The 27,709-nt window shown below is 38.5% G+C and overlaps 2 protein-coding genes across 2 annotated transcripts; both read left to right on the top strand.

The window, feature by feature from the left end:
* Window positions 1–305: 305 nt before the first annotated feature.
* LOC108896084 (integrin alpha-2) lies at window positions 306–17,002 on the top strand. The gene is made up of 31 exons (XM_051075149.1): window positions 306–368; window positions 1,346–1,493; window positions 2,660–2,783; window positions 4,356–4,465; window positions 4,576–4,667; window positions 5,175–5,289; window positions 5,827–5,954; window positions 6,105–6,253; window positions 6,526–6,676; window positions 6,906–7,071; window positions 7,308–7,384; window positions 7,935–8,073; window positions 8,413–8,558; window positions 8,652–8,795; window positions 9,101–9,304; window positions 9,412–9,542; window positions 9,711–9,874; window positions 10,206–10,357; window positions 10,489–10,599; window positions 10,975–11,060; window positions 12,478–12,655; window positions 12,972–13,055; window positions 13,161–13,237; window positions 13,332–13,415; window positions 13,527–13,629; window positions 13,722–13,844; window positions 14,020–14,130; window positions 14,606–14,719; window positions 14,826–14,915; window positions 15,045–15,161; window positions 15,537–17,002. Exons 1-31 carry the CDS (start codon window positions 306–308, stop codon window positions 15,624–15,626), a joined length of 3,771 nt encoding a protein of 1,256 aa, XP_050931106.1. The 3' UTR covers window positions 15,627–17,002.
* A 3,717-nt stretch (window positions 17,003–20,719) lies between these two features.
* Window positions 20,720–27,166, top strand: fsta (follistatin a). The gene is given in 8 exon segments (XM_018673243.2): window positions 20,720–20,934; window positions 22,186–22,377; window positions 22,580–22,798; window positions 22,961–23,185; window positions 23,772–23,794; window positions 23,796–23,876; window positions 23,878–24,004; window positions 25,983–27,166. Coding segments are annotated over 8 exon segments (1,047 nt in total). The 5' UTR covers window positions 20,720–20,843; the 3' UTR covers window positions 26,072–27,166.
* The last annotated feature ends 543 nt before the right edge of the window (window positions 27,167–27,709 follow it).

Here is a 27,709-nt window from a genome sequence, read left to right as displayed (position 1 = left end):
TTATAAAAGGGTATTTTTAAGTTATAAACAAGATTTGAATTTGCCTCACAACTCCTCACAGTGCTTGTATTAAATGCAGAAGTTTGCGGGCTGGTCCTGAAGATGAGCAAGAGCCTTTAATGAATTTTTGTGGTCCATAATATGAAAGCCTAAAGTTTGGCAACTTATAGGATACGCCTAAATTCATAACTGTGATTTAAGATTTGATGTGACCTACTTGGAAGGGTGGAGATAGCAAATGATGTTCAACTTGTCTTTTGTTGTTAGACAGTAAGTTCACTGGCCTCAGCTGGCGCGATCCCCGGATGGTTTGCCTGGCCAACAGATCAGACTCAGGATGGGATGATGCCAGGTCTAACTGTGTGAATGTAATCATGGCATTCCTGTTAAAGACAGCTTGTTCTTAGTGAAGTTAACAAAGTTACATTTTTAACACATTCTCAAAATTATAGCAGCAGAGGTTGAGATAAGCTGACTTTTATTCCCCTTCTACGTGTCAAGCTCCAAAAAACACTGGATCCTACATTTCCCATTATTCAACCAAAAGAATTTTTTTCATTTGACCCTCTGTGCCGGATAAATTCCACAACCCGGGTTCACAATGCAGGCTTTCTGTCAAAAATGTGTCGCTGATGTCATCAAGGTTATTTCCTCAGACTTCCTCCCGAGCCACAGAAGACATTATTAACTCCTTTCAGATGTGTAGTATGCTTCCAATGACTACCAATCTGATGTTTATTTGTAAAAATCTGTGAGTTTTCCTATGACGATAACATGTAAATGCTTTCTTACAGTAACTACATCTTGCTTATAAAACAACATTTACATGGGATGAAAAAGGAAGTAATCATCCATCTGGTTACTGAGGAAACAACCACAGGCTTACAGGCTTAGGGTTCAGGGTAATGAGAGATGAGACAAGTCTCAAATTTTTAACTGTTAATTGTTGATGTTTTGTTTGTTGTTGTTTAATTTGACATATGTTGATTTAAGTGTTTGGCTCTGGAAAAAATAAATAAATGAAAATGAAATAAAATTGTAAATGACTTGTTTTGAACAGACTTTTTAAAAAAATATATTTTTATCTCTCATTTTCTTCCATTTGAACTTATATCAGATTTTTAAGATTTCATCTTTTATCTTTAAAGCTATAACAGACATTGAACTTGAGATAACATTCATCTGTCTGAGGCTCTTGCCTGCCAACAACTTCATTTCTAGACAGCCTATTCTATGCGTCCAAACTGCCTCATCCCTGTCAGATTTTATTACAGGCTTTACTTCACACCTTGTGCCAATACTTGGGAAGTATATCGCAGGTAAGGAGAGCGAAGTCCTTATTTAGAAAGCGTCCGGGCGTCACCGCTTACTCTCGAAGCAGCAACCTCAACTTCGACAAGTGCGGTGGCTTCATTTAATCACCTCATACAAATGGAATAAAGACGGCCATGGAGTTCTTCTGGGGAATATCTTCGTTACTATAATAGTCATAAGTAAGTACCGAACTTGTTTTTTGGACTTCGAACTTGTTATTTTAGTTACGCGACGAGTTAAAACTACAAATCACCTCGTTACTAAAAGCGTCTTCTTAATGTAGTTTTTAGAGGACTGCGGTATGTTGGTCATTCGTTAGAGCTTAGAAGGTGATTGTCGAATGTTTTATAGACTTTAAACACATCAGAAGAGTACCGGATGAGTCTAGGCTTAGTATGCATTTTCTGAATGAATCTCCTTGTCAGTGCTTTTGTTTTGAATTTGATTTCACGTCATCCTGCATCCTTTTCCTCATCTGCCATCAAACCTACGATCTACATGAATTAAATAAGATCAGATTTCTTTTTGCTGTACATCCTGTGGCTCATAGTGGAGAAAAGTCACATCATTTGTGTTGCTTGCAAGCTGTCTGCTCTATAACCTGTGGAAGCTTTCAAACAGCAGCCAGACAGAGACTTTTAATCATTCTCCCATATGCACACAGTTCCCATTTCAGAAATGAAAGGAAATATTAATATGTTATGGGGTTTACAGATCCCCAAAGAGGCGGCAAAGTGCTACTTTGTGCTGCAGGTAAACAGGAGGCTGTGCTTAAGAAGGTCTCCTGAGTCCAGTACCCATCCACATTCCTCTGCCTGATGATTGAGGGGAAGGCAGGCTGATAGCTGAGCTCTGCCTGCACAGACTCGTGGACTGATATTGCACAAAGACTTGCTCATAGACAAGCAAATTCCATGTCCCGAGGGGGTTCAGAGGGCTGTGTTTGAAGATGGATTGTGTCTACAGAGAAACACACTATTCCACAATGAGCTATGTCCATTAATGCAATCCTCAATACTCCATGAGTATTGACCTTTATGTGTTGCAAAGCTTTCTTAGTGTGTTGCCATACCTTCATGATTCAGGCTGATGCCATACGACTCACCCACTGAGACAAAACAGGAAGTCAGGGTGGCTGAAACTTCAGCAGAGTGGTGGTGCTAATATTATTTTAACTTTTACATGCAAGTACAAAAATGTAACATAATGATAATTTACAGTAACTGGTAATGTTTACAGTAAGTACAACTGCCTTGACGGTGTCATTCTTGCCAGTAAAGAGAATTATATGCTGCTGTCAGTGTCACTGTCAATCAAACCTAACCAAAGCTTTCTCCCTTACCAGTTGACAGAGTCTGGCAATCACAGTCCTTCAACGTTGGCACTGCAGGTGCCAAGATTTTCAGTGGTCTAGCAGCAGAAGAGTTTGGCTACTCAGTCCTACAAACAACAAACCATGAAGGCAAATGGTATGAATTCAAGTCATCATGTTAGGATTTTGTTCAATGAAAGGATAGTAATTTTAATCACGCAGTTTGTTGCAACAGTTGCAACAGTTTGTTGTAAAGGGTGCTCTGGAATGCACTGTTTATAATGCATATGACAATAGCAATACATTGGACCTTGATCTTGTGGGGAAAGTTGTTTACATGGTGCTGAATACCTAAACATTCCTGCTGAATTTTCCTCTTGCACCACCATGAGGTTGACACTTTGGTGGTTTTTACTGAAATGTGAGCATGTTAGTATACCCATGTTACCATTTAGGGTGTGTCAAAGCATGAATGTGCTTTAGTACAGCCTCACAGAGCATGGATATAGACTCTTAGTCTTGTTCTTGAATAAGTTTCTTTCCAAAGTCCTCCAGTGTCAAACTGTCAAACTGAAACTGCCTGATACTGAGGACAACACTGAAATTTGGGAGTCAAAAATCTTATTTGATTGGTCTCTAGCTCTCTTGCTCTACTGACAAGTTTATGCTGCAGTACATTCTTGTATCTTAAAACACAATCCTAAATTGCAATACTGCAGAAATGGTAGTTTCAAGAACATGCTCATGCTCCATGTTTTAAAACCTCTTACATTTAGCCCCATTTATTTGTAACATTTAGTTAAACAGTAACTGAACTCCTCAGAGATGTCATGACGCCGTACACTCTGAGTCACAGTCTCAAAAGTAACTCACTGTCTGGAGGAGTGTCCTTTGTGTAACTGGAGGAGGTTTGCACCGTGCACTATCTGATAGTGGTCTCTGATATTTGCTATCTACTATGATTTTGCAACCACAATACATCCTGTTTCCCATCTGAATCTGTTTCAACAACAGCAAACGTCATGTGAATGTTGTGATATGGGGTTTGAAGTGGATATTTTCTGTGTGAACTTGTAGAATCTTTTTTGCTGTTTCTTAGAAAGTTAGAGGAATGAACTTGTCTGATTTTGTCTGACATGTTGGGGCATTCTCAGAACAAGATCACACAAACGTGATACAGGAATACAGACTGATAATTATTTATTTTTTGTATCACTTTTGTGTTGTAATCAGCCCATAAGTTACTGCAGTAAAGTTTGGTTCATCAGTGTTACTTTGACATGTACTTAAAGGTGTTATATGTAAGTTCTGCTATCGCTACATTACCAATGTTAGCATCAACAGCTGGACTTGATAGCAACTCACTGTATCATCCAGCCTGCCCTGAAGAAGCAACACCGCTCAGAGGGCATATTCCAACCTCTTGCATTGTAAACACAACAATGGCTGAAGCTCTTGGCAAGTGACTATCACCACCACCTGCTCCTGGCAAGAAACCTCATTCCAGCAGCAGACAAACCTTACAAATAAGTCCTTTATAGTAGTAAAGTGACTTTACATTAATGTCTATAGATAATTCTGTAACCATTTTCCAGTAGGTTGGATGAGTCTCATTCAACTGCTGCATGTAAAAGTGGTTGTGCACTGTACACAAAAACATTCAGACATGCCTCTAATGCTGGGTGTTTATGAGGGCGGTAGAAGAGATGAATATTGTTGTTTTCTGTAGGCTCCTGGTTGGGGCTCCCTGGAGTGGTTTCAGTAAAAACAGGAAGGGGGATGTTTACAAGTGTCCAGTCATGGGGTCCAGAAACAGCTGTGACAAGCTCAACTTACAAGGTAAAGTTTAACTTTTGACTTCTTTACCTCACTAACATTGGCTATGCACTTAAAAAAGCCTACTTAAGCTTACTTTACATGCGGTGTTGTATTTGTCACTTTATTTACAGATTCTGTCAGTATTCCAAATGTTAGAAACATCAACAACAACATGTCCCTGGGTTTGACTCTCACCCGGATGCCTCAAGTCAATGGTTTGATGGTGTGTGTGTGTGTGCATCTGTGTGTGTGTGTGTGTGTGTGAGAGAGAGATAGAAAGGATATCCTGTTATCTTTGTTACCAGGAACAGCACATATTATATGTATATTTATATGTGCTTAGTAATTTATAATGATAATTATTTTGATGGAATATTGGTTCATATTGTGGTCACAAGATGAACATGAAGCACTGTGGCCACAAACTGCTAATCATGACTTCCTTTAAAATTTACATGAAGAGGTTGTTTTTAGGTGGCAGGAACTATGTCAGTGGTTTCAGTACATTTATTGTTGCCGCATGAAGTAGTGGTGCCAGACTTATTTAATTTTTTTATTAATGGCACCCACTGAATGATGTTCACTTTATTATTATTTCTCACCAAACACTTTAGAATGAGTTATGACAAATTTACAGCTATTTAACACAAACATAATTGTTTTCTGTGAGCTTTTAAAGGTATACATCTATTAAGTCTCATCTCTTTTCTTTTCTGGTCCTTTAATGCAGGTGTGTGGCCCTCTCTGGGGACAGCTGTGTGGCACTCAAGACTTCTACCCTGGAATATGTGCAAAAATGAATCCCCTCTTTACCCTTCAACCTGCCTTTTCCCCTGCTGTCCAGAGTAAGACATTAAAGCTTTAAAGACATTTTTAAAGCTTTGCAGAGTGACATATCTTTCTGATTAATTTCAGTTAATCTCAGAATGGAATAAGTCCATCACAGTTACATACAGTCTGCTTAATTTTTTTGTTAAATCATTTTATTGAATATTAATGCAGTTGAAATAAAGAACTGTTTTCAAAACTGTTCCTTCAGGAACATTCAAGTGCTTGTGGGAAAATCTGGGACTTCACTACTCTCAAACTCTGAAAGCTTTCTTGAGCTCACCAGCAAGAAAGTGTCTCTACTTGCAGCTATTTTAGCACATTATACTAATATTCACAAATAAATAAGGGTCACTAATGGTTGACTGTGATATATTACATATCTCAGGCCTGTCTGAAAATTTTATTTTTTCACTCTGTTGGCATGAACTGAATCCAGTGGCTGCAAGGAAGGTAGAGATAAATAACTTAAGAAAATGGTAATGTAAAGTGCAGGGCCTCAGATTTATCACAGCTGCTTAAACATATTGTGTCCCCTCTCATGACATTTCTAGCATGCGGAGGACCTATGGACATTGTGATTGTACTGGATGGCTCCAACAGCATTTATCCCTGGAAACCAATGACTGATTTCCTCCAGAAACTATTACCTACGCTCGACATTGGGCCTGAAAACACACAGGTAACATCACGTTTCATTAGCCATTACAGCAAACTTAAGCAAAGATGAAGCAGAGGATAATGAGTTAATTCAGTTGGTTACCTCATTGTTTTGTGTTCATTACTAGAAGATTTCTGTGCTCTGTCACACCCTTTTTTTTTACTGTGCCAGGTCAGTGTCATTCAGTATGGCGTTGATGCCAAGTTTGAATTCAAACTCAACCAGTATAAAACCAAAGAAGAGGTGATTGCTGCAGCATCCGCAATCACACAGATGTATGGTCAGTCTACCAATACCTTCCATGCGATTCAATATGCCAGGTTGGTGTCGCTGGAATACTGAATTTTATGCATATGTATCTATGCATATATCTATGAATGTGTGTGTGTTGTATGATTGTTTATCAACTTATTATTTGATTATCTGCCTTGTCTGTTTTAGTTTGCATCAGTTCATTATTACCTGACTAGGGCAGGATGATTTTTTTTAAATGTCTTCTTTATTTGTAAACGTATTTGTTTATTTGTTATTTGTTAAAAAGAATATTGTAGAACTTAAAGTGAAAGAAGAAATTTGTGTGCGCTCTCTTCAGTCAGTGGGGTTTCAATCAAAAGTACGGTGGCCGCCCAGGCGCTGCCAAGGTGATGGTGGTGGTCACTGATGGAGAGTCTCATGATGTGGCTTTCAGAGATACAGTCATTGGAGAATGTGAGAAACAAGGCATCACCCGCTTTGGTATCGCTGTAAGTGAGCCATTGTAAGCTGCCATTGTAACACCTCAACATGTCAGATAAACAGTAGTTGCAGTGGTGTTTTAAAAGATGATTGTGTGTTTTGTTTTAGAATAAAATCTACAGCCATTATTAGATAAACATTAGTAAACCAATTAAGAGATTAGAGCCCCACCTCTATTTTCCATCACCACTTTTGAGCAGCAACCCTGATTTTACATGACTTCTCCTTCTTTCTTAGGTCTTGGGTTATTACATTAGAAACAACATCGACACAGAAAACCTAATTAAAGAAATCAAATCCATTGCCAGTGTACCCACAGAGAAATACTTCTTCAATGTGTCTGAAGAGGCAGCTCTCTCCACCATCGCCGGAACACTGGGAGACCGCATCTTCAACATAGAGGGTGCATATTATTTATTTTCCCTTCCTGTTGTTGTACGTGCTATACTTGTAATTTACTCGACACTGCGTGTTCATTCATATACTTTTCAAAGGAACTCATCCCGACATGTCACAACATGCCTGTCACAGTTTAGGATCCCCTAAGAGATGATAAAAAGAAAATGTGTCTTTTACTCTGTTTGATTCTTGATCTGCTCCTCTCTTCCTGACTCTGGTGGTTTTTTTTTGTCCCACAAGGCACTGGAAAAGGAGGTGACAACTTCAAAATGGAGATGTCCCAGGTCGGATTCAGCGCCCACTACTCCGGCCAACAGGTACAGAGTGCTGCCTTCAGCGCCTCTAAAAGTTTTCTACACAGCAGGTTCACATGTTTGGCTGTTCACATTCACATTTACATTCAACTGCAAAAATCTGAGGGCTTGTGCTTTGTTATGCACATGTGTGGAATATGGTAAAGTCACAAATTGTTATCAAATGTCAATGCTGCAAAATAAAGAAGAAGAAAATTAGCAGAATTTCACAAGGTAAAAGCTACAGTTACTACCATACATGTACTCTACAGTGCCTCCTTTGTGCACTTGTGTTGGTGGATGAAAACAGAAGTTGCCATCACTTACATTTTTGGAAGCTGCTTTTTTTTTTTAAACAGCTGACCATGATCTTTAATAATTTCCCTTCCCGTCATTTGTTATATTTTTAGCTGGGAAATTTAGTAGAGCAACTTGAAACCACCAACAAAATAAGTAGGTGCTTTCAATCTGCTCAGTCTGTAACCCAGACCAAAAATATATTGTAAATGTTGTGATCTTACAGTAGTATTTCTGTTTCTCTGTGTTGGCTGGTTGTTGACCTGTGCTGTTTAAGGATGTGATGATGCTGGGAGCAGTGGGAGCCTACGCTTGGAGCGGAACTGTTGTCCATCAAACAGGGTCAAAAGTTGACATCCTCCCTTTCTCAGCCTTTGAGGGGACTCTTCAAGACAGAAACCACAGCTCATTACTGGGTAGGCTGATTCTGTTACTCTAGATCCTGGCATGACACAATTTCACTCAGATCTTTTTGAATGGTCACATATTACTAGCATATTGTGTAGATGTGCAAAGTGACTAGGAATTATACCTTTAAGATAAATAAATGTATTGTAAAGTACAATAATTCCCTCTCAAATTTCGCAAAGTAAAAGTAACATGAAATGGAAATACTCAAGTAAAATAGAAATACCTCAAAATATAAATACAGTACTTTGTAAATATACTTAGTTATAGTCCACTACTGTTTAAGTAAGAAAATGTCCCAAGTTCAGATGTGAGTCAGTAAATGTGTTACATGTCTGCTTTTACAGGATACTCTGTCACCACACTGACCGATGGCTCTACTGTGTACTTTGTGGCTGGTGCACCTCGCTCCAACCACTCCGGACAAGTTATCGTCTACACTTTCGACGCTCAAAAGCAATCTACTATTATAGATTCCGAAAGAGGGAAACAGGTACTGACATTAGAAGAGAAGGTATTCATACTCTCCCCAGGGAACCCACTGCATACATGTAGCCTGACAAACAAATTTTACTCTCTGCCCTAGATTGGGTCATACTTTGGGAGCGTCTTGTGCTCCCTGGACGTGGACAAAGATGGGGTGACAGACCTCCTGCTGGTTGGTGCACCTATGTTCATGAGCGAGCTGAAGAGAGAAGAAGGCAGGGTCTATCTCTTCTCTGTCACCAAGGTAACAGTGAGCAAAACGTCACTTTTTTATGGTTACAGTTTGTGGTCTGGGCTTCCTGAACAGTAGTGAACAAGAGAAATAGTCGCCACTCTTGAGACTCTGGCACAAAGAGTCTTTTAAGTACCTTAAAAAAAGTAGAGATATTCTCAGTTGTAAAATTCAAGCCAGTCTTTAATGCATTATAAATCATTTTTTTAGAAAATTAATTTAAGTGATTTAAATTATTGCTTTCCTAAGTGTGGAGGAACTTTGGTGTGATGTTTATTTCTACCAGCCTCATACTTCCTCATTCTTGTCATTTGAAGGGTATACTGAATGAGCAGGGATTCCTCAATGGTCTACCCGCAACTGAAAATGCACGTTTTGGGATGGCTATCTCTGCCATTCCTGACCTGGACCTCAATGGTTACAATGATGTTGTGGTTGGAGCTCCACTAGAAGATAAACAAAGAGGCGTCATCTACATCTACAATGGAGAGAAGAAGACTTTGAACAAACAGTTCTCACAAGTATGGAGAGAATTCAAATGAATGTTTGTCTTTCATATGACAAATACTGTATATTTCATTTAGTTAATACAATAATATGAGTGATGATCATGTTTTGTCTTTTTCAGAGAATCCTTGGCTCCAAACTGGATTCGCAGTTGCAATATTTTGGAAGATCCCTAGATAGCTACAAAGATCTGAATGATGATACACTCCCAGACATCTCGATTGGTGCCTACGGCAAAGTGGTGCAGCTCTGGTGAGTTAAGCCAGTATACTGTGGAACAATAAATATAGCTACTAATAAACCGTGAACGTTTAAAAGTAGAGTGAATTATGCAATGATTTACAACATTTATTATTGTTTTTATCAATGAACCCATTGTTTCAGAACAAGCAAGGCTGATAAATTACACATGTTTTTCAGGTCTCGAGGTGTGGCATTTGTCACAACTAAGGCTTCCTTCAACCCAGATAAAATCAACATTTTCAACAAACCTTGTAACATAAATGGGCGCAAGCTTTCATGTTTCAACGTCAACCTCTGTTTCAGTGCTGAATTCAGGCCTAAGAATCCTGTTGGACCTGTTGGTAAATGAGATTAACTATTAGGCTTCTCAAATAATATGTAGAGTCCTTTTACTTATAGCAATAGTTCACTATTTTGGAAAACATTTTGTGAATTTGTCACCATTGGACAGAGAAAGGCCAGCTGTTTCTCCTGTTTATAACTAAGCTAGCTGGCTGCTGGCTGTAGCCTTACATTTAGCGTGCAGACATGACAGTGGTATAAAACTTATCACCCAACTCTCAGCAACAACATATATTATTTCCCATAATGGTGAACTATTGCTTAAAAATATTAATATATACTGAACTTTGATGTCAAACAGTGTGTCATACGTTTCTTAATTTCTTTCAGATATATCCTACACTTTGACTCTGGATGCTGATTTACAGGCTTCACGAGTGACGTCAAGAGGAATGTTTACAAAAAACAACGAACGCTTCCTCACAGATAAAGCAAGGATATCACCTACACCCTTGTGTCAAGACTACCAAGTTTACGTTCAGGTAATGGATATATGATTTTTGTATGATTACTTTGTAAATTTATATTGCTTTATATCTGTTTTTCCAAAAAAAAGGCACCATGTATTTTGAAATTTGTCTCCTGATTTGTCCATATATGATTTTTTCAACAGGAAACACCAGACTTTGTCAACTCCCTCAGTCTGAAAGTGGAAATCGAGCAGGAGAATCCAGATGTGAATCCTGTCCTCGATGTGTTTTCTCCACATGCCTCACAGTTCTTTGTAAGTGACTGATACATTACTTGAATCTGTGTTGATGCTTTTTTAGTCTTTGGTCTCCAGTCATCCACAACAAACCTATCCGGTGACAGAAGACTTAAAACTTGCAGAGGTGTTTGTGCAGTCATTTAAAATTATATGGTATACATGTGATAATTATCTGGTTTCATAACAAAAGTGTTTCATTGAGTCACGCAAGTTTTGCAGATTTGCACACTATGTGTTTTCCCATAAACAAAATTAAAGTTCAACCAATGCAGTAAAAATGTAATAGTTTTCCTGTAAGTTGTGTTTTTCCAGTTCTTTAGAGATATAGGAGAAGTAGGCATCATTTGAAAAGTTGCCTTTGAAGAATAAAGCAGCATCCTGTGCTTTCAGATCCCCTTCACAAAAGACTGTGGCTCTGACGAAGTGTGCATCAGTGACTTGGTGCTGAGTGTGAAGAGAGACACAGAAGCGTCCAGGTGAGAATCACTGACCTGTTTCACTGTATAGTAGAAGATGGCATGTGTCACTACATATACAATATGTAGTGTCATATATACATTGTACAGTTTTGAAGTAAAGACACACAGTGTTTATTATGTGAAGGTATCCTCAGGATAAAAAATATTGTTGTTGATTTAGAGTTGAAGTCGAACATAAAAATAACACTGCGTGATAGAACAAGTGTAGGCAAGACTATGTCTGTCTTTGCGATGAATCACTTGTGAGATGAGGATATCCAATTACGTTAAAGGCCCTGAAAACCAATTTTCTCAACCAGCTTCTTCTCATAGGCGACAGGGCGTTACTTTATATAAAAATTCTACCAGTGAGGACAGTTTTTTTGTTTCACAGGAGAGATTTCTTTGTGTTTTTATCTTTGCTCTTTATCTTTGGGCAAGTTGCATGTGTCTGTAAAGCAGTAAGAATTTTATCACATTTGAGTCAGATTTGATGACAATTGTGCAGTTAGATGTGCAATAGATACAAACCAAAAATATAATTTTCTGAACCTTAAATTTGAGTGTTTCTTATTTAGTCACAACTATTTAATGTTAAGAAAAAATATGTTTTTTCTAAGGACTCAATACTTAAATTTGAAGTTGTGAAACTGAGCTGTACTGAACTGATCTACAGTATTTTTCTAGCAGGGCATAAATCATGGCAAGTGTGAAATAGTTAAGATGTCACATAGAGGCAGCATCTAGTAGTGTTCACATTTATATAACAGAGAAGAAAGAGTTGTGTGAAGACTGGACCAGACATGGTAAAATGGCTAATACTCTATTTAATGTTATGCCCTGGTAACGCCTAACAACCATTATCCCATTTTCTATTTTCTCTGTTTTATGAGGCTGTCTGTCTTGAGTCTGCAAAAATTAGTTTTCCAGTTTATGCAGCAACTTCACAGCCCATAAAATGGTGGGGTCAGACGTGTGAGTTTGGAAAAAACTGACACAATGTGGTTGATTCTAGGTGAATTAACTCAGATGAAAGGATACAAACAAGGACTTTACAGGACAGTGCTTTCACACATTCATGCACATGTGATCACACGTGGTTCATCATTTTTGAAGACTTGGCCTCCTTTTGTGCTTCTGAATCTTACGGAAGGCCCTGTTATTAATTTCTATATAAATACTGCATTGACCATTTTAAGTGGTAGATACAGTAATATTCTTTTAGGTAACCTCTGTTTTAGATGTAGATGTTTAGAAAATAAGATAATATGAATAAATTACCCCACAGCTCACAATAGGACCCATCTTTTATTGAAATAGGAGGAAGATAACTTTAAACATCCCTCTGATCAATTAGACAATACTCTTATTGTGATTATGCTCCTTTAATCTTTAACATACACAAATTAAATCATGTGAGAATGCATGTGAGTAGTAGTAGTAGTAGTCATCTGTGCTCTTGTGTTGCAGCTCAGGTCCTTTTCTGGTCAGCTGCTAATAATCGAGAACTGTCATTTCAAGTTGCTGTGAAGAATAAAAAGGAGAACGCTTACAACACTCAGGTCTTGGCCACATTCTCCAGCAACCTCTACTACTCCTCCGTCTTTCCTTCCGTGAGTGAATAAAAGGTTATGTTGACATGATGCTGCTGTGAAACAGTCATATACTGTGCTCTTCCTTCAGCAGACTTTGGCCAATTTTTCTCAGATAACATTTATACTGAATTAATTCAACTAAACATTTCTATTTTATTAATTAAACCTTTTTTCAACATTAATTGAAACATTTAATTAGGAAAAAAAAGATCGTTAAGGAATCCTCTCTGTGAAGGTGAAAGGTTGTTAGAATAACATTAAAAATGTTCATTGTAATGTCAGCGTAAAAAAGCCACACAGCAGTTATTTACTGTTTTAACTTATACATTTACAGACAGATGAAGTCAAATGCTCTTCAACCCAAACACAGACTGTCTCTTGCCAAGTGGGATACCCAGTATTAAAAAAAGACGAAGAGGTAAATGCAAGAAAAAAAAATCTCTATGTGTGAACTGTTTTGATTTGATTTTGGTAATGCTTGTTGATTTGTTTGGCGCAAACCATGATGTTTATTTCATTGCAGGTGAAATTTCAGATCAATTTTGAATACAATTTTGATCAGTTACAAAACCAAGCTGAGGTGAAATTTGAAGCCAAGAGGTACACTGATTTAACTAGAGATTCAATGGAATATTGTGTCTCTTAATTAGAATTATTAACATGTAATAATGTTCTCTACCTTTTTTCTTTAAAGTGATGGTAAAGAGGAAAGACCTGCAGACAACAAAGTGGACATCTCCTTTCCTGTTAAATATGATACAGGGGTTGTTTTATCCAGGTGATTTGACTTTTTGTTTTCTTTGTCTAGTTTTAGTCATGCAGCGTGAGACTGACACTTGATGATGGCAAATGCATTTAAGTGCTACATTTTATTGTCTCTGTGTCCTAGGCGGTCGAACATCAATTTCTACGTGGCAAATGCTACGAGTAAAACAGTAACCACGGTGAAAAGTCTGGATGACATTGGCCCAGAGTTTAACTTTACAGTGAAGGTGCAGTAAATGAATCTGTCTCTTAAAACATCTTCATCTAATTTCTCATACTTAAGTTGAAAAATATTTATTAAAACAAATTGTGTTTAAAGGTTTCAACAGGTAACTTCCCAGTCAGCCTCCTATATCTGACAATTGCTTTGCCAATGATGACTAAAGGTGGAAATCAGCTCCTCTATGTTACTAAAGTGAACACACAAGCTGCAAGTGCTCAGGTACTAAACAGCAGAAACTTTTTAAAGTATTTAAAAACTGTCTTTGGTTTTGTCTAATAAATGTCCTGGTTGATACCAAATCTGCATTGTATACATTTGTATGTCCTAAGTCCAGCTGTATGAAATACCTTTAACTTTTACTGTGTGAGATGACATACAACTTCTCCACCTGCAGGGAGGTTCTGTCAGCTGTGATTCCAGCAGCCTGGTTGATCCTCTGAAGATTGATGCGAAGGGCCACAAGGTGTCTTTCTCTCAGGAGAGCTTCAGAGGCATGGAGAAACTGGTCAGTCTCGCAGGAGACATCTTTTCATGCAGCATTTTTACTTTTATCTCAGAGAACTTAGTGATGCACAAATTAAAATCTGAGTGCACACAAGGTACCTAATGTATATTCAATATGTCATATACTAACATGATGAAATATTTTGCTCATGTAATTTTATCATATTCTTTTGTTGCATAATTCATGTAGTTTTATTGTTTTTTATGAAGCTATATAAATATGACTTTATTTTGATTCATATTGTATTTATGTTGAGGGCACTTCATACCTCTAAGTCTTACCTACAAATTTAACAGCTCAACTCATATAGATTTAACTGATATCTATAGCAGTGTATACATATTTATTTATTTTTACAAATAACCCAGACACAGAAGACATTTAACATAAATTGAAATTGTGGTTACACTTAAAATTTACTGGTATTGTCTATTGATTTCCTTTTGTTAACATTTTTAATTTTTTTAATTGACAGGACTGCAAGTCCACCAAATGCGAGTACATAAAATGCATCCTCAAAGACACTGATCTAAAAACTGACTACTTTGTGGAAGTAAAAACAAGGATCTGGAGTGGCACATTTAATTTGGTAATATATTCAACAATGAATGTTATAATACTGATTGTTTTTTCTGATTAATACATTCCTGCTGATGCTTCTGGTGCTCTGATTTGTATAAATGTTGGTTTTACAGGCCACCTATCAGACCGTCGAGCTTATCTCCAGTGTTGATGTTGAAACCTCCAAACCTGATCTGCTCATTATCAACGTCAAACAGCAACCAGTAAGATCACATTTCAGTGTTTGGATTTGGTGCCTCACATGAAGAATTAAAGAAAAGATTTCTGATTGTGAACTCACACCTCTGACTGAGAGAGCATGTAATGACGTCCCTGTCCTGCTGCTGCTCCAGGTGGAGGTGACCATCAGTAAACCAGGAGAGAAAGGCGAAGTTCCAGTGGGAGTGATAGTTGGCAGCGTCATTGCCGGACTGCTGCTGTTGGCGCTGGCTGTTGGACTGTTGTGGAAGGTAAGTATCTGTCCACACCTTGATGAAAATAATTTCAACATCAGTAAATTATTTATAAAGCTTAGAAATGTCCAATGAGTGTTTGTAAACACAAGCATTTTACCTCTGTCAAGGTGAGAGAAGAGATTGAACCTCATCTGTTTTCATACAAATGTGCAGCTTTAAGAGGAAAACCTGATTTGCTTATCACCAATTAACTGTGCAACAGAATGCAGTATATTTACCAGATATATCATATAATTTTTTTCACAGAATATTGACAAATTTACACTGGAATCTCTTGTAAAATATGTGCACATTAAAAAAAATATTCTGCTCAATTCTTACTGAACTGATATTACAACTGTGTCTGAAATGAATCTGTTTTCTTTCTAGTTTGGGTTTTTCAAAAGAAAGTACCAGCAGCTTCAGATGGAGGCTGATGGAGACGGGCAGAGCCATGCACATGTTGATGAGGTGCTGTGAACCAAAGAGAAACACTGGGAGCCTTCTCTCTCTCTTTCTTCTCTCTCTCTGTCACTGGATTGTTTCCAGTGTGGATACTGGTACTTCTCACTGGTTCTTGTAAAATGCAAATGGACTATAGCTCAATCACTGGAAGTTGGGCATTTTAATGAAACTGAAGCTGTTCAGTTTGTGGATAACTGAGATTAGGTTCTCTGTTGTTTTTTTGCTTTGTGGACTGTACATTTATTTTTATGCACTGACCTTGAGAAAAATGAAAAGCATTTTTTTCCCAACATAACAGAACCAGATGCAATGTATTATTTAAGCCTTAAATCATGTTATCTTTTTAGATGCTAATGTTGCCATCCTGAGCTTGATATTCCAAAGGCATTTTAGAGTCATTTACAGTCATTTATTAAAACATTGACCTTTTTAGCACACACACACACACATACACACACACACACACACACACACACACACACACACTATAAGCAGTCAGTCTGTAGCATAAACTGCCTTGAGATCCACCATCACCTCTGGCACTCAGGACTTTTCTTGCATTAAGACTATTTATATCAGTAGTTTAAATGCAAAAAGGAAACAATAATTATCTTGGACAGAGTGAAATGTGTTGTTACTCTGTTTCATTGTGTTTGTACTGTATATACTGTAAGATAAAATTATGATCTTTCCTATTGGGTTTTATATATGAAAAGATTGGAGGCAGTATGGGTACATGGAATAGCTATGTCTGTTGATGTTGTTGTTGAAGATATTTTTTTGATTTGAAGATGTCTGTTTTTTTTTAGGCACAACTTGTCAGGTATGTATATTTTAGTATAATTTGTTGATTACTTTCTCGATTAATGGTTTTGCCAAGTAAATTTCAGAGGATAGTTTTTAAAAATACCCATCACAGTTTCTCAGGTTCCAACGTGACTATTAAATCAATTATGAAAATAGCTGCAGATTCATTTTCTGCCGATCAACTGCTTGATTAATCGACTGATTGCTTTAGCTTTAACATTGATTTGCTTGTAGAGCAAAAGGACACCAATACCTTACATCAAATTCCCCATATGCAATTAGTTTTAATTACAATGGTGGTGTATCACTGTTTGTTTACTGGTTGCTAAAAGCAGTAATTAAGTCAATTTATTTCTCCTTAAATACTCCCAATCTGTACCTTTATTTATTTACAGTAGGAAGTGTCTGAGATGTTTGATCAAAGATAATGCTGCAGGATCTGATGTGTATTGGCACAGTGCTGCCACAAGATGGCAGCATGGTATAGATGACATGTTGGCACTGTTGATTATTTGCTTACTGTTCTGTTGATGACTTGAACACTCCATACCACTATCAATTAATACATCATAATTTATGAACTATTTTGGAGTGTTTTTCTGTTATCCTCCCTTGTGTTTGTGTCCTCTCCTCTCTTCTCCTTTCCTCTCCTCTCCTCTCCTCTCTCGCTGGAACACCTGTAGAAATTCTGACCCTGCTAGGGACCCTAGTTGGACCATTTCCCTCCAAACATCTGTACAATTGGATTTTTCCCTCAAACTCGATTAATTTCTTCTCACATTTTTGACTGTCGTGTTCTCCCACAGTTAGGTTAGTCTGTCCCCTGACTGTTTTGGAATGCGTTTCTGAATGTTTTCCTTCTGGATGAGCCAACTCCAGCACCCAGCAGAATCTTTAGCATTCATTTCTTTGGATCTGGCAAGGCCGAACGTGCTATTTGTCTCTCTGTAAGTAGCATGTTTATTGGGAGCCTGGGCTTGGGCCCTTCTTCTTGGAGGGAATATATAGAATTTGATAAATGATTGGACTGGTCTGTTCCACAATTACTCATGTACTACAGTGTTGTGAAATAGCCCTTGGATTCTATGTATATGTGTACAGGGAGCAATGTGGAAATAGTTGATGAAATGAGCCTTTGTAAATTCATCCCTCTGGGGTTTCCTGCAGATGATTGGCAGTTGTAGCCAAATAACTGACCCATGCCACAATGGGATGATTACTCACAAATTGCTGCAATGTTCTTGTGACTCAAAAATGATGTCATAACAAGTTATTTAATAACAATTGGCCTTTTTTGCACTTAGTAAACCCTTAAGCTTTACCTAGAACTTAACAGTAATCCTCACTGGTTTCACTGTTACTACTTTTTAGACTTTTTAAAGGACTTTTAAGAGGATTGTCATTAACACATTACTGATGAGCTGGCATGGTAGAAGCCAGCTCCTGAAGTTTTTGTTAGTTTTAACTATAATAAAAGCATCACACACGTTTGCACTAGATTGGCGCAGCTATAGCTACACAGTTTTACTGCCTAAACACCCCACCCCCCGGCATCAGGAGTGTGTGCAACCAATCAGTACCATATCATAATCGATGACTGACTTGACTTATAGATGCAAAAAGTTTCAATCAGTACCAATAATTCGCAACATGGGTCCGTTTGAACCAAATTCAGCGTAGAGCCGGGGAAAGGGAGCACTGGTTGTCCCTCTGCTGATGCCATTAATGGCTTCAGGACAACAGCCAGCACTTTAAAGTTGATACAGCAGGGCAGAAATGTACTCACATGTCGGGAAGTGTTTTGGAAACTTCAACACTTCAAAGACACTGCTCTCACAAATCATGCACACCAGACACTGAATGATTTGTCGAACGTAAGTCAACATCAAGTGAACATTTTCAGATTTGTTGAAAGAAGCAATTGTCGCAAACACGCACTTGCTGCTGTTTCAAGAGTTTTACTATTGTGATGAACACATAAAATAAAGTACATACAACTTACTGTTGGTTCATTTGAAACCAGAGTAGCCTGATTGGGCCATGTTCACTAATTTGACAGATGTTCAATTGTTATGAAATTAGTAAGACTGGGACATGAGATATATGGACAGTTAGTTCCATAATCAAATGGCTTAATAAAAGACTAAACCCTCCTTAAGTGTGACATTTAAATATGAGTCTAGTGTAAATGTGTTGCTCAGACAGATCATTATATTGATTACAGCCACCTTGTTTGGCTTTCACTACATGACAGAACATCTAGAGATATTTCCTTCTTCAAACACAATAGCTGAAATGTTCAGTCTCAATTCAAATCTGGGAATTTTCAGAAATTTGATGATGACATGTTGTTTAATTGACTGATAAAAGTCATCGCAAGTTCTAAATTTATATGATAAGCCTTTTCTGCAGTACAATGATCACTCCACAGATCCCTTTGCAAGTCCAGTGTGTGGTGCCTTCTTGTGATTATTATGAATCTATAGATCAATAGATGGACAAAATATTAATAAATATTAAAATGATAAATATGTGCAACCACAGGATCAGAAATAGGGGTATGTACTGGAGATACTGGTTAAAATATTGGTTTTAATTACATACTCCAGGTATTTTTTTGTTGATTTAATTTGATTGCATCCTTGGTTGTGTGTTTTTCCAACTGATTGCTGTTTCTGATCATAATTCAAAGCAGGTAATATGATGTGTGGTAGCTTGATTAGATTTTGGAAGCAAGTCCTGTAAGTTGAGGCTACAACAGGTTTTCCTTCTCATCTTCTGTTTCATCTTCTCCAGTACAGCTGTTGGATCTGGCTACTGTAGCATGAACTCCATCACTGGATCACAAAAAGGGCACACCATAAATAAGACTGTAAGAGCCTCTCTCTTGCACCAGTATATTAAGTTGAGCACTAAAAACAGTCTCTCTTTATTGTTAGATTAGAGAAAGTACGGTGGTATTAATGAATATTATGGAAATAGAAGAATAAGATTTCAACTTGTAAATTGTGTGTATGTTGTGGAAATGTAATAACTCGTGTTGCTTCTGTCGATGGCTGTTTGCAATAACATTAATAAGAATAGAACACGTTAGGTGGATACAAAAAAGTAGAACTGCTAATATTTTATGATCATATTTGTCGTCCATAAATTGATATAAGGCAAGTGCACATACTGTTTCAGTTCAGCCACACGCACAGCTCTGGATATGTGGGGATATAGAGTTTTTGATCGCATGTATTCACATATTTTGCGGATAAACGATACTTAAGTGGTATCTCAGTGGAATTAAAAGAAGGGATTACAGTGTCTTCTTCCTGGCCGACAGATAATTAACTCCCTAGTGTCTGATTCGCACAGCAGACACTTTGCTCTTTGCTATGGAGAGCTGTAACCAGAGTTTCGCTGAAGAGGTCGCGCAAGGACTTCTGAAGGAGTTCAGTCTGTGCGTCAGTGAGCTCGGTATATGTGTGGGTGTGCGTGCGTGTAGATATGTGTGTGTGTGTGTGTGTGTGTGTGTGTGTGTGTGTTTCATTCAATGAAACGCAACACCCCGCTCCTCCGTCTGAAGCCTCTTCGGAAACAGGTTTGATTATATTTAAAAGCTTGACCCGGGAGAGAAACCCAAACAACTGTCTGTTCTAATATTAGCAGTGCGGCTGCGGACTACTATGAATTCTATTATTGTCTGGGCTGGGATATATTCCAAAGAGGCAACTCTCATCAAAAGATTTACACTTTTGTCTGCAGTTGGTGGAAAAAATATCAGTTACCGCCAAGTAGTACTCTTAATTTGAATGACTGATGGTATGTCCGGATAGGTATGTTGGCCGTGGGCCTGTTTAATCATACAGACATAAGGGTCTTGATATGTGAATAAAAATTACATTTATGATTATTATGATTATTATTATCATTATTATTACTTTAAAGGCGCACCTGAGCCATGCGTAAAAGCGAGCTGTCCGTATCGCACTGATATAATGTGATGAGAAAACTAAAACGAATAAAGTTAAACATAAATATCAGTATCCTCCATCAAAACCAAATTCATATCATGTGGCACATTTTGTCTGACCTGCTGTGTTTCCCTTTGTTTGACTGCAAAGCCTCAAATTTCCAAAGTGTGGTGTTTTGTTCCAAATTCAGACATATTTTCATATTATTTAATTGTTGTGGCTCAAGAGAAAGTTGCTTGTAACGCTGTCACCTGATTGGGATTGAAAGAACTTTGGTAAGAAAAAAAAATCTCCCCACCCCCACAGAAGAGGAGACCGCCCACCAGAGACAGTCAACCCGAGACCCCTTATAGATTTAAAAAGAGAGGCTGCATTCTCAGACTGACACTTATTCAACACTGCCACCTTAAGCAGATTACTTTTGCGCTGCCTGTGTCAAATACGTGGTTCACTTTGCCTCTCCATCATGTTTAGGATGCTGAAACACCACCTCCACCCGGGCATTTTTCTCTTCTTTATATGGCTTTGTCACCTCATGGAACATCAAAAAGTTCAAGGTAAGCTCTCTTCCATCAATTTTCCCTCTATTCTCTCCGTTTTTGAAAAACTTCGACTTGCTGTCAAGCCGCAAAAAAACGCGCACGAGTGTTCGGATACTTGCTGCAACCGACAAACTTTTCAAAGTGAGTCCCCTGCTTATTTTCCTCCCCGCTGATAAAAAAAAAACCCAACTCTCTCCTACATCAGACAGTGCGTGCGTAAAGTGTCCATAAAACAGGTGCCATATGGGACACTTCCAAGTGAGACTATATGGCAAGTTTTGCAGCCCTCGCCAGGTGCACTTACGCCGCCGCCACGCCGCGTTGGTAGCAGCGTCAGCTCTCCACAATATCTGAGCATATTCTGATACTTTTTTGTATGAGCGTTTTAGTGTCTCGCGGTGTTGTCGTCAAACCTGTAACAAACTTCAGAATGTCCACTGTGAGTTTAAGGGCGTGTTATTTATATATTTCCTGCACGCAACCATTCAGCATTGTGTGCAAAATTGCTTCTTCTTTTTTTTTTCTTTTTTTGCAACATTCTTCACGTGTTATGACAAAAAATAATAAAACTTGAGACTTTTGCATCTATCATTCTTTGTTTGGGAGCTTATAGATCAAACAGATACAATGGAAATATGTCTTCAATTTAAGAAGCACACCAGTTCATGAACACTTCATGTCATGTGTGTCTGTGTCGGTTTAGACATCCTGCTGTTGTCTGGATCAAAGGATATTTTTGTGCCATAGATTTAGGATAACGATTCATTTTTTTATTTATATATGTTTAAAATGAACTTTACTCTGGTTTGATAATAATCAATGCATTGTTTGCTGGGTATATGTCTGGGATATTGTTCTGAGGCGTTGGAGACGGTGGTGTGTTGAGCCTTGTTACCTAAAGACCGTGGTTTTCTAAAGGGAGATTGGCTGCTATTTAACACTGTCTAGACGCTCCACTTTCTGTCCAGTGATAACAAGGAGACTCTGGGAATAAAGGACAACCCCCCCTCTAAAGATTCTTATTACTTTTTTTGGTTTGTGGCTGCATTGTAAGGGCTGTCAGTCACAGATGGGATAAGCAAGTGTTAACAGTCTCGCAAAAAAGAAAAAAAAAATATCAGACAAAATACTGCCGGGAGGGCGAAAGGGGAGGGAGGGAGCGTCTCGGATAATACGGGCTGCGTGAGTGTCTAGTGCGTCTGGGTCAGCGGTTTCAAGCGTTCCAACATGCGACATTCGAGGTTTTCTTGTTTTTTCTGTTTACAGCTGGGAACTGCTGGCTGCAGCAGGGAAAGAACGGGAGGTGCCAGGTGCTGTACATGCCCGGAATGAGCAGGGAGGAGTGCTGTCGGAGTGGAAGACTGGGGACGTCCTGGACCGAGGAAGACGTCCCTAACAGCACGCTCTTTAGGTGGATGATCTTCAATGGCGGAGCCCCCAATTGCATACCTTGCAAAGGTGGAGGTGCACTCATTTCCCTTCGTTTTCTCATAATAAACACCCTCAGTCATGTCGTTTAATAAAACCTAGTGATGGTCTGATTTATGCACACAAAAGTGCGTAAATGATCCCTTTAGTGTGCGCTTAATGCGCCAGAGTAATTTTACGCACAGGGCCAAAAGCTTCACCAGCATCACTTAACACAGATCTTTTATTTTAGAAACCTGCGATAACGTTGACTGTGGGCCCGGAAAGAGGTGCAAGATGAACAGAAGAAGTAAGCCGCGCTGCGTCTGCGCACCAGACTGCTCCAACATCACCTGGAAGGGACCAGTCTGTGGCTCAGATGGAAAGACCTACAAAGACGAATGCGCACTGCTGAAGGCTAAATGTAAAGGCCACCCCGATCTGGACGTGCAGTACCAGGGAAAGTGCAAGAGTAAGTCAATATTATCTTTAATTCTGCCCCCCACACACATATATGATTCCACGTTCCTCAAAGCTGCCATGTGCCAAGATATCCAGCGGTTTGTACGTATTTTTCTTGTATTTCGTGTCAGTTTTAACCCCCCCCCCCCCCCCCCCTTCTTTGTCTCGACAGAAACGTGTCGTGACGTCTTGTGCCCCGGCAGCTCCACATGCGTCGTGGACCAGACAAATAACGCATACTGTGTGACGTGTAATCGGATTTGCCCTGAGGTGACGTCGCCTGAGCAGTACCTGTGCGGAAACGACGGGATCATCTACGCCAGCGCGTGTCACCTGAGAAGAGCTACCTGTCTCCTCGGCAGATCCATTGGAGTGGCGTATGAGGGAAAATGCATCAGTAAGTGTGCAACTAGAGACGTGGGAGCGTGAGACATTGCTCCCTGTGAGCGCCTCCAGCCACTGACTCTGAATATTGTTTGAGTGCATTTTCTTCCTGGCCAGCTCTGCAGTTGTTCACTGTTCATTTTTGCCAACTTTCCACTAAGGAGGGGGTCTCAGGGAGAGAGAGAGTGTTTGGTAGTTGCTTGTGTTTGCTCAAGAAATGATAGACATCTTATTATTTCCTGATGTTGGCAGCACTATCCCATATGGGAGAGAGGGAAGGAGAGGGGGAGGGAGAAAGAGAGCAAAACAGGGGAGCGCTGGGGGCCATGAAGACATGCTTCAAGTTAATATTTGAGTCAGATGGATTCTTATTCGGAGAGCAGTCAATCTAAGTTATGTAGACTTAGAAATGCTAATTAAAACATGACTTTTTGTTCCCTGCCACAAGACCAAAGCCTATAAAACAGGATTTAGTTTTTATTCCCAGCTTAGTTCTCCACAAACTCAGCAGTCATCTGATCCTGCTTGAAAAGCGTTCATGATAATCCATCTAATCAAAGATTTCCCCTGTGTTGATTTCTTCCCCTCGCTCTTTGCAGAGGCCAAGTCGTGTGAGGACATTCCAGTGCAGCGTGGGGAAGAAGTGTCTGTGGGATGCCCGGATGAGCCGGGGCCGCTGCTCACTGTGTGATGAGACCTGTCCAGGAGAGCAGGACAGATGAGGCGGTGTGCGCCAGCGACAACACCACATATCCCAGTGAATGTGCCATGAAGCAAGCTGCTTGTTCTATGGGTGTGCTGCTGGAAGTCAAGCACTCGGGATCTTGCAACTGTAAGTAAATAACAAAAAAAAAAAGCTAAATATGAAAGAAAAAAAAATCAAACAAAACACCCTACTCCCCCTCTCCAAGCAAAAGACAATATTCCATGTTGCTTTCCCAACAAAAACCTCCCCTGAAAGTGCCCCCTTCCCCATCCCAACTCTCCCCAAACTCCCACCCCAGCCACACCACCAAGCACAGCTTAAGCAAGCAGAAAGGACTTGGGAATGGAAGAACTTGCATGACATTGTCTTTGTCGCTGGCTTTTGTTCTTGTGTTCTTGTTGGGTTTTTTTAATTTTACTTTTTTTTCAATTCTTCTGCAAAACAAAATAACAGGAAGATGAATGAAAAAAACACAACTCTGTATCAGCAGACTCTATCTAAGAGTCTGGGGAAAAGCTAACGTCATTAAACTAACTCGAATAATAAAGGAGACTAATTTTGTTTGCAGTGGAACAATCCTGATATTTAAAACTAGTTAAGTTTATGGCCATGCTAGTGACCTGCAGGAGCAGGATGCCTTAAATCTCATGCAGTTTTTTAATCAGTAACAGTTTATTTTTATGATAGTGGTCATATCTTTACAGCTTGTAAATTCCATGGTCACATTGCTAATTTCATAGTAATGGTGTATTTGTGTTTTTATATTGTTTTTTTTTTTCTTTTTGTTGCTTTTGGCTGTAATCAATCAATTCAAAATGCACTGCCTCTTGTGACACACACTACACTGCCAACATGTCCATTAGAACAGAATACATTAAAATACACTCATAATGATGTGCATAAGGTGATTGTAACATTGGTGCCACATTAGTGACAATGACGATGGATTTTAACACTGTTATTCATGTAGACTACCTATCTGCGGACCAGAGGGAGCCATTCATGTGCTCGCAAATCTGGGGGTTAACCATCGAATTTGAACAATAGCCTCAAGGAAGTATCAAATTTACATTCCAAGTTGCTATGTAGAAGAATGTCTCCTTGTTAGTTTCTTTCTCCTGACTGAGTACCTTAATGTGATGTGCCTAAGGTATGCAATGGAAGCCAAGGGACCAACTTTATGATCACCTCATGAGCTAAATATTAATGTGATACTTTACAGTGTGCAGGATAAGCATAAGAAGCTTGTAGAACCACACACATTTTACTTCGCATTTCTTCATTAGGAGAAAACTTAACATTTATCTGCTAACTTTTATTGTCTGTGCTGTTTCCAGTGAATGTGCTGTCTACCAGAATATGTATCAGAAATTACAAATCCATTTGGATAGATGAGGGACTGCCTGTTTTTTTTCTTTCTTTTTTTGTATTGTCACTCTTGCTCCTGCTTGTGTGCTTTTTTTTGTCCGATGTAAATCTCTTCTGTAAAAAGAAAAGAAAATACCTCAGAACTGTGTTGATGATCTCTGACCTGCTTGCTAAGTCCAGGCTGTGACATAGAGTCCTCCCTCCCTGTACGTTTGAGCCAGAAACTAAAATAGTAATCGAGGCAAAGAAACGAGCAAATCCAAGAACACAAGAGCACTTTTCTGTGTTATGTGTGTCTGCTTTCAGGAATCTGCCCAAAAGAGACCCCAAGCCACTGGGACCATCATCCCCAGTGCCCCCCATTCCTGCCAGCACCCCCCATACCCACCCCACCCCCCCGCCGTCCCCAACCTCCCATCCACCCCTCTCTTCCACATTTTTTTCTCTTGTTGCAGCCCTGACTTGCTAGATTATGTAAATGGAAGTTGCATAATTGGGGATGCCACAGTAATTGTTGATGCCAAGTCACACAGACCCCTTCCTCACACACACAGATGCGTACACACACACAAATACAGAAACATATATACATATACACACACAAAAAAAGAAACAAAATGGAGGCTGTGTGCCAGTGGCTTTGCTGTGATTTTTTTTTTTTTTAGAACATTCAGTGATATTCTGCGCTGTTGTGGTCCATATTCATACAACAGCTACCATATATTCTCCCATATAGCCATTACAGAAGACCAGGAGGAGGATGAGGAAGATGAGGACTCAGACTACATGGCCTATGTCCATTTATCTTCTATACTGGATGGATAGGCTCCCATCACTAGGGGAACAGTCCTAGGGCAAGGAATCATGTCCATACTGTACATTATGTGTATGCTTATTTATTTTTTAAAGAAAAAGGAAGTATACATATAGTTCAGTCTGCTAGATGTTTATTTATACTTTTTTGTGTTTTATAATTTATACATTTACAATGTCAGGCTTACTATCTACCATGATATATTGTGTTACCACTCATTTCCCCCTTTTTGTTGTTGTCCCTTTTACTTTATTTTTTTTTATCATGAAGAAATATATTTGTCCAAAGAGAAGCAGTGTTATTTATTTGTCATGTTACCGTGTAAGTATAAGTCCTCTACAAGCTGTAAATTGCATTCCCTGAGCTGTAAAAATCTGCTTGTTTCTGTCAAATCTCTATCACAGATGTTTATGTCACACATACGTAAATGCATGTTTAGGCTGTGTGTTTATTTATTGGGAATATATCAATCATTTTATGTACATAAAGTGTTTCTGGTTTGTTTACAACTCATAATAACTGACCAAAGGGATTCTCTCAATGGTTTTGCAAAAGAGCATTGTAAAGGGTGCAACACAGCAGCGATGAAATGGAAGAGAAAAAAAGAGCCATTTGTTTTTCTTTTCTTATTTTTTTTTTATTTTATTTTTTTTGGTTATTCTTCAGTCTCAGCCCTTAAGATTTGTTTCCGCACGGAGACGTCAACTTTAGACATTATTCAATAGCATTAACTTTGTCTCACCACATTAGAGCAGAGGTAAGTTTTGGACGATACTTGATTATTTTGGAAACAATGTGCCATTAACATTTGTGTGCTGTCTCTTTGCCAATGTGCTCCATATTGCTCTTGCAGAGCTAAAATAGGACTAATGTACTGCAGTACTCCACACTATATCAGATTTCATCACTTTGTTTCTTTTTTTTGTTTGTTTTTTTTTTTTTTTTCTCAGAATGCGTTTTTATTTCAAACATCACAAGAGAAATACAAAATTCTGTTATGAATATATAGTTTTGTATTTTTTATGTAAATGTCATATGTACATACAAAGTTTGATGGTATTTGTACAGATATGAAGAGTGAAACAATAAAAGTTTTTTTCCTTATACTTTTTCTGACTTTGCTGTATCATTGATTTGTGATCAGTGTGTATAATGTCAATGCATGTGTTTAATTCTAAGAATAAGTTGGACCTAAATCAAAGTGTTAGCCCAACATACAGTATAAGGTTTGGCAATATGATATCTACAAGATATTTTACAAATCTGTTTATACTGTGGAATCAATCATGGATTTTTACATGAACAGTGTGATAAAATATTCATTTTATTTGGAATAGCCAAAATTAGACATCCCTCTCAACTTAGTGATTTTATCCATGAAGTTTCTGAAGTGACATGCTTGAAATTTGAATATATCGTGTTATTTATCAATATTGCTACACTGTATAGGGACTTTATTTCCCACCTCTAATACAATGTTTCGATGAAACACTGACTGAATACTTCAATAACTTTACAAGTTGTTCTGTAGAATATTTAGTACAGCAGATAATAGTGTTTTAACCCAACAATCACGCCATAAACTGTGCATTTATATTCATATTATAAGCATATGCATATACATGCAATATGCATTTAACATTTCACAA

Source organism: Lates calcarifer, linkage group LG13, assembly GCF_001640805.2.
Source record: "Lates calcarifer isolate ASB-BC8 linkage group LG13, TLL_Latcal_v3, whole genome shotgun sequence".
Classification (NCBI taxonomy): Eukaryota; Metazoa; Chordata; class Actinopteri; family Centropomidae; genus Lates; species Lates calcarifer.
Note: the sequence above shows the minus strand (reverse complement) of the source record. Positions and strands in the feature narration are given on the sequence as shown.

What these genes read in the sequence shown, in the direction of transcription:
- LOC108896084 (XM_051075149.1), top strand. Translation starts at nt 306, where the DNA reads ATGGTTTGCCTGGCCAACAGATCAGACTCAGGATGGGATGATGCCAGG. An exon ending in TCAGAGGCATGGAGAAACTG is followed by an intron (nt 14,131 to 14,605) that starts GTCAGTCTCGCA and finishes TTTAATTGACAG; the next exon opens with GACTGCAAGTCCACCAAATG. An exon ending in TCAACGTCAAACAGCAACCA is followed by an intron (nt 14,916 to 15,044) that starts GTAAGATCACAT and finishes CTGCTGCTCCAG; the next exon opens with GTGGAGGTGACCATCAGTAA.